Source organism: Folsomia candida, unplaced genomic scaffold, assembly GCF_002217175.1.
Source record: "Folsomia candida strain VU population unplaced genomic scaffold, ASM221717v1 Fcan01_Sc003, whole genome shotgun sequence".
Lineage (NCBI taxonomy): Eukaryota > Metazoa > Arthropoda > Collembola > Entomobryomorpha > Isotomidae > Folsomia > Folsomia candida.
Window position 1 is genome coordinate 7822136 of NW_019091195.1, and position 12092 is coordinate 7834227.

At 36.3% G+C, this 12092-nt stretch overlaps 1 protein-coding gene across 1 annotated transcript; it reads left to right on the plus strand.

Moving 5' to 3' along the window:
* The first annotated feature begins 683 nt into the window (after positions 1–683).
* LOC110846350 lies at positions 684–2937 on the plus strand. Its single transcript, XM_022093068.2, has 6 exons — positions 684–901; positions 1146–1338; positions 1403–1657; positions 1735–2058; positions 2140–2193; positions 2255–2937. Exons 3-6 carry the CDS (start codon positions 1442–1444, stop codon positions 2510–2512), a joined length of 852 nt encoding a protein of 283 aa, XP_021948760.1. The 5' UTR covers positions 684–901; positions 1146–1338; positions 1403–1441; the 3' UTR covers positions 2513–2937.
* The last annotated feature ends 9155 nt before the right edge of the window (positions 2938–12092 follow it).

Genomic DNA, 12092 nt, shown 5'->3' on the forward strand with positions numbered 1-12092 from the left:
GTCACATTCTTTTTAGAAGGGATTTTCACAAAATCCAATTATGCTGGATTTAAAGAGAGAAAGTTGAGAAAATAGGTTTATGACGAAAAGTTGAGATGACTGAATGTTATTATTTATTATTCTATTCCTGTCATCAACACCAAAACAAATAGTTTATCCTTGCGTATGCATGCAGTTATCTGTTTAAGTCGACAGGTTCATGATATGGTAATTATCGAGAGATTAGTATCGAAAGCATGGATGAATGCTATATTATGCTGTATTTCATGTAACGATAGTTCTGGACGTGTCATGTATTTACATAGTACTGGATGAAATGCGTACATGTATTGATCTAAGATTGTTTCTAAATGCAGGCTAGTCAATTTAGGTGTTAGGAAACAGTACCTTCTTTAATTCTCTATTTTTCTGAAAAAACCTACAATACACGGTGCACGGAATGAGTTTAGGGTCTTAAAATGCGATAGTTTTATTTATTATTCTTTGCAAATCACTTATGTTTTTTCTCGTCTAATCATTTAAATTAATGATATTGATACAATAATTCATTATTATCATTTGTATTCAATTCGCATTCCTCACATGAATAATAATCAGAATTATTCAGCAAATCTGCTTACGCTTGATTAAATCATGTTCACAGCTATTTAGTGGTACCATTGCTACTTGTGAAAACGGGCAGTGTTGCAGGTTACCCAAAAACCTGTTGCCAAAAAAGATCGACTGAACTGCGAAACAGTCAATGGCCTGAGAATCTCTTCCTAATTCTTCCATCCTGCTAAACTAAAATCAACTTGATTAAACCAGGCAGGGCAACAATTGGAACAGGAAGACAGGACGAATATATCCAATTCAACCGATTTCTGGGTGTTCGGAGCTCTCGTCCTACTTCGTCTGCGGCGTAAGTGCATCTTTCTTTCTATACTTTGTTTTTGTTTACGTTTATCATACTATCCCAAATTTACCTTGATGGTCCTATTAAAATGTGCATTGATTGACCTACAATGCAATTTATATTCTATATCTCATAGTTAGAAGATGAATGTTGTGTGTGACACGAGGAAGCTTAATTTTGTTGAAGAGTTTAATTAAAAACAACTTTTCCAAGTATTGTTATGGTTAACAACTTGCCCTGTCTGTCTCAGCCTCTCGTCGTTTTATCGTCGTCCTAATGTGGGTGGATGACCTGGCATCGATGCTCGATAACGCTGACCAACAACACGGATGACGGATCCAGCTAAACCCACAAAGTTTTCCTTGTTGCCAATCCGGACGAATGACCTGATATTGTACTTCAAAATAGAAAACAAGCTGGTGCAATCTATCTTTTAGGAGCTGGTAAGTATCATATTTTATAAGTGTGCATTTGAACGAAGGAATAAATGAATGGTAATAATTGCAGGTTTATTGTCTACAAGCAACAATCTTCAGTAATTTCAGGATGTCGGAAACTCATGACCTCGATCCAACAGCATTGGAAAATATGCGAAGAATGGCCTACGATCGCAGTAAATGGCTTCAGACATGTACATACGAAATTGCAAAATATGAATACACCAAGGAAGAGCTGAATCAGTTTTATGATGAGCTTAAAGATGTTATTGGACGAGTTAAAACCAACTATGTTTGTCAATTATGCAATCAGTTTCCAAAGAAGGTATTTCCTTTAGTAAAACAAAATGATATTTATATTCTCAGATCATATTTTGGCTAATATCCATTCTACTAATTTAGAGTTACATTCTTCCATGCGGCCATGTTTTCTGTGCAAAGTGTGCTACGAAAAGCTGGAATAAAGGGAAGCAATCAACTTGTCCAAACTGTAAAGTGTCGCATGAGATGACAGCTATGCCTTTTTACGCTATGGACGCTATTGTTAGCGATATGAACTCCTTTATCAAAGAAGCCAAATATTTTCAAACTCCAACTGCTCTAGATGCTTCAAAGCCTGACGAATCAGTCAAGAGGATAAAGAGCATGAACTTCGTTTTACTCCAACGCCTTAAAAATATAGAATCGAATCTTATGTGCGACTACTGTTTTAATAAAATAAGAAAGGTTACTTACCCTATTAATACCATTATCAACTGGTATTTATATACTGACATTACAGAAATATTACTATTCTGTTGTTTTCAGACATATCTGATTCACTGTTCTTCCAATGCCTTCACATTTAGGCCATTTTGTCATGTAATTCAGATTTATTTCAATTAATTAATTACGTATTAATTATTAATTTGCATTTTTGAAGGGCTGTGATACAAGGTATATAAAATTTTACGAAACCGAGCAAGGACGAACATTGGGAGTTCCGTTCCCTTTTGACATGTTCGACACCGTGGTGACCGATTTTTACGAGGTAGTGGACAAAGTAGTGGAATTTAGTAAAGGAAGCAAGGTTCCGACCAGATTTCTGTCTTCCAATGGCCGGATCAGTTTTGTACCAATCTACAAAATGCTCCTTGGGTTAGCCATAGTTGGAATTATTATGCTATACTATTCATCGTAGTTTTTAACAATACCAAAGAAAGAAGACCATCATCACCTCGACGAAGTTGGCCGCTGATGGTGATCTACAGCCTTTAATAGCTTATATAGAGGTCCGTTGCGAGCCTACATTTATGTAACAATAGTATATATACCTAGTTCATATTTATTGTTCCTCAAATACGTATCGTAAGCATCGTGCAAATATCACGCTAAGCCTTTGAAACAGTTTTACTATTATTACCGGACATCGCAAGATGCAAAGGGAAATTTGATTATAAATTGTCGTATTAAAAAAAGTATTATTCGTCAGAATAAACCAGATTTTAATTAGCATCCTGCCAATGTCAAGTAAAATGTTTTAACATCAAGTATTGTAATGACATCGTTTTAGTATTTTATGTTCTATTCAAGAATTTGAGAACAATAAACAATTTCCTAAGCGAATCACGTTGTAAAATTTATTTAAAGGTCATGCAAAGATTCAGCATCTCCTAAATGAAAGTTCTTACCCATATTACCAGTTTTACTCTGATAACCAAAATATATCTGACAATTTATCATGTGGTTCCAAAGTTTTATCCTTGTTGCTGGACTATTATTGATGCTTTCCTGTCTTTCTGTAAGAAACACAAATTTATTCCCGTGCTCATTTTTTGTCCATATATATTTTCAATAATCATATCCTAGGTCGAATCAAAGCGCCGACACCGCAACCGTAAATCCGATTCTTTGTTAGATTTTGATGAACAATTTCGGCAAGGTCAGGAATTTATGAAGCATCAAATTAATTCTCATCACAGAAATCGAGGTTGGAAGCATGGTAGGAAATCTCGAAGGAGTTCAGAATCAAGCTCCTCTTCAGTAGAACAAGAATCTGTCACTTCTACTGTACGACAATCAGAGTATGAAAAACGATTTAAAGAATTTATTAAATCGCATGGATGTGAAGATAGCCCCGTGTATAATAAATTTATGCAATTATATAAAACGGCTACCGCAAATTTAAAACAGAAAGGTGGTGGAAACAAATATGAAACCCCGTGGCTTCAAGAATTAGCAGCCAATTATTCAACTGGTAATTATTGTCCAAACTCTTGCCCCAATTCGGGAAATTCCATGAATAATAATGTCAAAGAAGTAATCCAACCAATAACTGGTCAAACTGATGACAAAAGTCCCATCACAACGAACAAGCAGACTGAAACAACTTTGGGTTTAAAAGAAAATGACTCCAATGTGACGGTGCTTCCGGTCACAGATGCAACTTCAGACCAAGTCAATGATAGTAACACTGAGCTACCAAATAACCAACCTTCAGGGCGAGGATTTAATGCTGGTAAAAGCAACCGCACTAGAAATACTTCCGACAAACTTAAAACAATCTTAAATGAGCTTCCGACTAAATACAAGAATATTAATGTTCCAAAAATAAAGATCTGAATAACATTGTCCGTAATATCAATTGAATGTAAAGTGGATTATGATAAGCATTATTATGATAAGCATATGCATAGAAGTTAAGTCTGAAATATAGATCGTGTGTATTTGATATATACATACATATTAGATTATATTAGGTCTGAAATCACTGTCAGATTTCGAGTTGTGGAGCAAAACGTGTTGATCTTTATGAATCCAACCAAGTATTTACCAAACAACATATTTTCAATTTGACAAAGTTTACAATTACAAATTTGACAATTTTTCTTGCCCTCTTTTGATTTCTTCACCTTTGTATTAGATTATACTGACACAACTTTTGGTAATACCAAATTAAACCCCCATGCAACCCCCAAATGCAAAAACGTTTGTTAATAAAAGTCATATTACGAACCCACATTATTGTTTGCCTAAGCCACTCATTTGATTTCTTCGTAATTTCGAAAACAAGTGCGGAAAACCCTATCTATTTGGTCCCGTGACTTTAAATTTGCTTGATTTTTGGTGAATCTGATATACCTTGGTCGCAAATATGATCATTTTTTAAATCCCACTTTTTGCGTCCCTTCTAGGACAAGTTTAACTAGACTATCGGGTAACATGACATTTACATACGCCTGGCTTGATCTAAAAATATGTATGTAGGATGTATGTATATTAAGTAGTATGGACAAAAGAGACTTTACAAAATCACGATAAAAGTCGTTAAACGAGAATGAATAGCGTCACTTTCTTCAACCTTCCGTACTACGCATTCTTCTGTTCCTATCCCCATTAATAAATATAGTCACTTATATAATCCCTAGACTTCACCGGTGAACATAACGACGATGATGAGCTGAGTGGCTGAACTGATTTCACTTTTGAAAATTCCTTTACTTTCGCTTCAGTTATCACTTCCAATCCCACTCCTAAAAATTCAGTGGCCCGTATTACTCGCTGCTGCATGGGTAGCTGATAGAATAAGTTTACGTTATTAATTTCCTCGTGATTAAGTAGGATGAGATTTTTTGCTGTGCATACGAAAATTGAATGTATTCAGGGCCAAGGCACTGGAGCAGAGAAAAATCAACTTATAAAATCTCATCAAATTCAAAGGGATGAGAAATTTGCACGGGACCAAACTTTCCACTTCGTTCTTGTATAGAAAATTTTCCCTTCTTACCAATTCTTTCTAACTCGAGAATGACTGACAAAATATCACCATTTATATTGCATATGCCCATATCGTTGTTGAAGCTTCCATATGGGCCATCTCCTATTCCTACAACATTGGATTAGACTCTTTTGGAAGCTTCAACGATGATACGTACAGACTTAATTTTGAGATATTGCATCACAAACGCTAGTGTTTGAGAAAACTTTGCTAGATTTTTCTCGTCATATCCAAGTAAGTTTTTGCCTTCATTATAATTATAAAAATGTAGGGCGTTGAAACCTTCAAGTTTTCCTTCGCAGTAATTGAGCACATGGGTTTTATTTGTGTTCATTTCATAATATTGCAGGAGAAAGCAGTAGTGAGTGCGGGAGTGTGACAAGGTAAGAACACCGAGTAGAAAGCCAACAGAGCAAGATTACAAGAAAATACAATTGACACGACTCACTCACTCCCTGCTCCGTCGAGATAGGATATCCATCACCATAACCAGACGAGTTATGAGAGCGTGGTAGGGTCGGATATGTGTTAAGAGAATCTGAAATTCGCCTGTATTCGAAACCCTTCAAAAATTGACACTCTACTCGTCGTCGTCGTCGCCGCGTAGTCGACTTGGCTCAGTGTGATGTGATTTTTCAAGTGAAAGTCAACTTTGCAACTCCTTCTTACGTCTCTTGAAACTTCGTCTAGCTCCATCAGAGAAAGTGCACCCTCTTCTCTCACGCCGGCAAGAAGAAGTAAGAGTAAGAGGGCAAACGGAAGTTGGAACGATGTGAAACATGATTTGCTGAGCTCGAAGCGTTGGCGTCGTCTAAATCAATTTATATCGGACATTTAAGTAAACAGCTCGTTGTAGTCACAAAAATTCTACCCGTTAACTTGAGACTATGTATATACAGTGTGGATATACTTATTTATGCATGTACGTAAGAGGTGGTCTCAAAACAAACATAACACTTTAATTTTCTACGAGGTCCAAGGGACACCATAAATTCACTAAAGTGCCATCAGTTAAAAATTAAACTTAAGCATGTGGCATGCACTTTGAAATTACGTTCGCGATCAGACGGAATAAGAACGAGGGTCTGAAATCCATTTGCAGAGTAGAAAAAATTACGGAATCATCAATTAAATCAGTCCAAGGTGATGGTGGAGAGGTACGACGACCCGTGGTGGATTTAATGAATAGCCAATGCAACTGGGGAAGGAGAAAGCAGCACACACATTCATGGCAACCAAACTCTGCCCATTGGAATTCCAGAAAACAAGCAATGTCCAATGTCCATTTATCTTCTCTTCCCCCTCCGAAGAGTACGAACCCGACGAGGATTGAATTGACCTTTCTAACCGCTATTTATCTCCAGAGTTGGTTGGAAAATTGGGCAAAGCAGCAGTAAAAGATTGAGCCTTATGTATGTATGTACATACTTCTCTAGTGTATAGCTTGGTACGAGTATAGCACAATGGTCGTTCCACTCCACAATGCTTCAAGTTAAACTATTGTAGTATTGAATTATATTATGATGACTGTAGTAAAGTAAATAGTAAAATGAATTTCGTAACAGTCAACTTGATACAAAATATTTACATATTCAATAATTGCAAAGAGTATCAAGACCCGTGGAATTCAATCACAATAATTTCTGTAACAGTTCTCTTGTGGCATTTCTATCATTTTCAATTCACCAAAAGTCTGTCGTTTTGTGTTAGCGACCACGCCATACCGGGACATGAAACTAATTACTTTAGATGCGATCAATAGACCCATTTATAAACTGATGGTTTAGTTGGTTGTTCTCATGAAAGTAGATGAGGACGCGAGGATAAAGTCACACCGACAAGGTGGATTCTGTTTTGATAGTTAATTTATTCCAGAGAGTAGGAATTCAAGCAAATTATACCAACAACCAACTACAAGTCATCTATCTTTTCAACTCAATGGAATACAACAGTTTCAGTCGAGTGGGAATGATGAGCCGATTCCGGTCTAAAAGGTATAAATCTACTGTCTGCAACTCGGTCTCTTCTGTACAGTTGCACTAAAATAGTATCACACTGAAATAGTAGCGATACTGTTTGTTGGACATTTAATTATCAAACCAACCAAGGATGAGCTTGCCACACCCACCGCAATGAAACCAAAGAAGTTTGGCAGGTCTGTTGAAATTCCAAATGTAACATTTTACAGGCACGACACATTTGCATTGACTGATGACAGATGAGATGATGGTTTAGTAGAGTGATTCATTACATCAGTCAGAACTTTCCAGCCTTCCACCACCACATCAGTGTTCTGAATAAAATAGAAAATTAGTGAAACTGTCACGAGCCAAGAGTTAAGAGCATTTCCGCCGTAACTATTTATCCAACTGTGTAAGGCCAAGAAATGTAAAGTTGTAAATGCTGTTGTGCAGCAGCAAACATGTCAGTCTACAATTCTGAGGATGAGAGTATCTAATAATAACTATTATTATAAGATAGCTGCAACTATATATTTGTATTATATGTCTACTATACTATAATGATAACTTGTCTGAATTGCGTCATTTCAACGTTTAAGGGTGGTAAAAAAGACAGCTTTGGTCTTTTTGATCACCGCATGGGTATAATTTCATCATTTTCGTAGTAAAATATATCGTAGCATGAACAGAAAAACGTCAGTGAAATGCCATAAAATCGGAATTATCCACAAGTGTAGAGTTTTACTACCAGCAGTTTTTCATCCTGCCACAAATAAAATTGCAAATTTGGTAAAAGAACACCTAGATTTACTTTACACACATTTTCAAATGCATTCAATGACCAGTAGGACTTCAATAAGAAGAGTCATTTTTGACTGAATCAGCTCGGCACTTTAACCTGACTTCCTTACCTGCATGTTGCAAGTGCCGAGGTATAAGTGAAAGTGTCGGAGGCGCCAAGAATTGAAAGTTTTACTTTGAAGTCGCTTGAATTTCATCTGCTGAAACGACATGCACGACTGAATCTGCATGCATACGTATGTAGAGTACATTTGTGCATTCATTCATACATTTTTAACTGAATTTTTAACAAAATCGGACAAGTCATGGGCATCAACCAGCAGTAAGCCTGGTTCTACTTGCTAAACTATACGCTTACGCTGAGGGATCCACGATAATCCTTCAAAGCAGGAGGATAACGAAATGGGCGAAATTCATATTTAATATCCAATGCTCTAAAGCATCTGCACTTTCTATTTACCAACCAACCGTCAAAGGAGCAGTATCTTTGCCGATCTCATCAAACGAGATCCTTTGTAATGGGTTACCCCAAGTGAATAATTTATATCTCGTGAATATTTCATCATTTGCATAAAGTTTCCAAATTTGTCCATCATTCCTCCATTGTTTTTGGTTTTTGGTGGCATAGGGTGAGCAGTTCAGTCTCAATTTTCCTTTCCCATTGCATTATTGTGATATGTCATTATTTGGTCACGCTTTATCTTTCTCTCTCTGTTTCAATCATCAACACATTCACAAAGAGAGACACAAATTGTATGCCTAAATTGTCCACCAACTAAAGTATGAGAAGATGCCGCTGGGAATGCACCCACACGTGCCTTCACAACTAATAAGTGAAATTATGATACATGAACGGATCATTTACAGCCGTCACAATACTGGGTCAACTATTTACACTGCTGAGCATTCATCGCCCACGAATGTATGGTACAATTCCACAAACACTGCTAATGAGTTCCTCTTTATTTCATAGCAGCAGTAAAAATAAATAGGAGAGTTGCCATATTATCCATCTTCATCAAGATTGTCAACACGAGGACAGGGCACCAAAAATGCCAAGGGAGAGGTTTATAAAAAGTTTGGCTAGAACAGTTGAAATTGAAATTCCCAAATACTCAGTGGGCGAGCAAAAACGAGGAGTGGTTGGTTACATTATTGTGTGGTAGCATCTATCTATCTATTTACACAATAAAGGGCACGTAAAATAGGGCATGCTACTCGAATTGCACTGAAGAATTTCTTGAGAATTTATTTGACCACATAACAAGCTCGGCAATATTTATGATGACTCTGGCTCTTTGCTCCTTCGAAAAGTTCTCTACTACATACATATACTTAACTAACTTGATTGGTTTGGCGTGGAGGGTGGCATAAGTCTCTTTATTTTGTCACTAATTTTGGGTTTACTTATACTATAGTAAGAGCTAAAATTGGGGTCATTCGTCTCACTAAGAGACTCCCTTACTTAAATACATGGAACCACTATTCCAGTTCCGGCTACTGTTACCAAGTTGTTCAAAATTCCACTAAATTGCCTAAACGAGGGAAAGTTGGATAGGGTCACAGGAAGTCAAACAAGGAATCCCAGCTTACCTTTTAGACTGTGCATTGTGGCATAAATGCTACAGTGCGTGAAACCAGAAAACGAATCCAAACAATATTTGAGCTATACATATAATTATAACCCAGCGGTTGGAAAATGGCTAAACCTTTTTCTGGCTGGACGGAGGTTGTGAATGTATGTAGGACAAAGCACGAGGCTGGTTCTTAATTTCTTGGTTTAATGAACTCGACCCAACCCTGAAGCAATAATAAGGTGAAAGTGGACATTAAGAGAAAGTCCCTCACTCTCGACGACTCGAGGAAATTAAAGGGTCAGAGGTTTGGAATCAACTGTTATCAACATTTTTTAGTTGAAAACACTGACCATTAGTTCACAGTGTTCATACACACATAAGTTCCCCTAAAGTATTTATTAAGAGGGATATTGTTCTATTAATTTGTTTTATGATATGTAAATACTTAAATGTGTAAATTCTGGTACTACCGAAGCTTTGAAGTACTTTAGAACCAGCGTAAATTACGTTATTTATGTACATTCGTCGTATCCAATAAATTCCAATACCTTTTCTCAATTGTTGCTTTTGACATTATTTTAAATGATACAAATGCTTTCTGCAGAGGAGAGTCGCTCGATACTTGGTCAAATAAAAAGTATGTTATAAATTTATCCATATAATGGGATAAATACTACCCTTTAAATGAGCGATTATTATCGTAATGATCTACGTCCCCTCAAACTACGTAATGATATTTTGCAATATGTATGTAACAATAAAAGCATATTGTTATGCAATCAACAATCTTTTCCTTATGCAAAAGATTGTTTTGATAAAAAATCCTATTTAAATACAATACTAGTAATTCTACACAATTTTGGTACTACACGTGGCACAACAAAAGATTCACATTATGTTCCATGTGAAAGTGGGAACAGTTTGAGCTTGCTAAAAATGTTGACATTTAATAAATAGCCTCGTTTACAAAATAACTATATACTCATCAAATTTCATGAACTGAGAAAGAAAAGTATAATATTATGCCCTTGCTTATTTGTACTACACGAGGCACACCAACCACTAGCTGGGATATTGGGAAAGGATGTTTGGGAAGAAGGTTGAGATTAGAGATGAAAGATACAAATGACTAGTACAGCAATCTCAGGAACAGGCACACAACATCCTTGATGGGATTCTCGTTTTTTTTACCAAAACCATCCAATTTCACCCTAAAAGGGATTTCTTCAGTCATTCATGAGTAAAGATCCAATCTCGCACATTTGAACTGTGTGTAGTACTCATAATCATAATAATAATGATATAAACCACTCGCCACCCCACCCACCCATCCACCAAGCAGTTTCAAATAGGGCAAGGTTTTCCGTGAATAATGTATGTATGCTCAAAAGTGTAATCTGCAACAATGGAATGGAAAATTGGGCATCAACCGTGTCAGACATACGAAGATAAATCGTTCTTTTAAATTTAAAGTGAACCATAGGAAGCCCCGAAACAAAACATGACTGACACGACTCAAGCAAGCTCCATCCACAAAACCATCCAAAAGTTCAAAAAACTCAGCCCTCCCTCACCTACGTCGGTGCCGTAATTGAAGTACTTGGTTTGAATTAGGTTTTCCAGTTTTCACCTCAAGTCGTTTACGTATTTCAAAGGGAAATGGAAATTTCACACGTTTTTTGTATCTCCGGAACTTGTGGTGCTAGATCATATTTTTCTAATCATCAAAGTTGCCACCGGCCATTTCTTATTTCTGGAAACATTTTCGACAAATTGAACTTCAAACAAAAATGACACTTCATTCCACAAAACCGACTCGTCCATAATAAAATTCCATCTAAAATGTCACAAAAGATTTGAGGATGGGAATTCTCTTCATCTTAAATTGAATTTTTAACAATTTTCTCAGTTGAGTGAAAATAAAAATATTTTGCGCTCAATAATACTTGAAACATGCAATCTTTCTTAACTATTTTTTTTGTTCAAGTTGAAATCGATGGTACCCAATTGGAAATCATCGAATTGGAAGATCATTGGAAATTCCAAGAGCCTTAAAACATTGTGTCCTTTTGATAATCAATTAAACGGTCAGATTTTGTCGCTTGTCCATCAGTTGTCCATAATTTACACATGTACACTACGGGCCAAGACAGAAAGAATAATTGTAAGCTAGCTGCACATGAAATAAAAAGTTGCTAAGAGTGTATTAAGGAAAAAAGGATTCGTAATTGATAGAGATATAAACAATTGAAGATAATTGGAATAGTTATAGTAGAAGAGTTACATAATCGTTACGATAGGCGTATGTATGTACCTAGGTATTTTCAGGTTTCAGCCCAACTAAAGTGTTGAAATAAGTATTACTCGTAACTTATGTAAATGGAAATTCCCAAGTGTAATGTTATATACGACTAAAAGTAAGCATTATTGTAACACAATGCGTTACTTGCATCATCGAGGCCAGCCGAAATAATTTCTTTCTTTGCATTCTTTCGCATTTTACTTTAGTTTTATTCTAAAATCAAGATAACGATGAAATGCTGTAACATGAAGCATTATTCCAACCCTAGAAATTCACAAACCAACCAAGCAACCTACATGTGTGACTAGTAAAAACAAGTAAAAGCACATAAGCAGCAGCAGAACATTTTGGAAATGCGGACA

Bases quoted from the DNA above. Each gene is read 5' to 3' on its own strand.
- LOC110846350 (XM_022093068.2), top strand. From the start codon at position 1,442: ATGTCGGAAACTCATGACCTCGATCCAACAGCATTGGAAAATATGCGA. The intron at 1,658-1,734 runs GTATTTCCTTTA...CTACTAATTTAG, and splicing joins GCAATCAGTTTCCAAAGAAG to AGTTACATTCTTCCATGCGG. The intron at 2,194-2,254 runs GTAATTCAGATT...GCATTTTTGAAG, and splicing joins CATTTAGGCCATTTTGTCAT to GGCTGTGATACAAGGTATAT.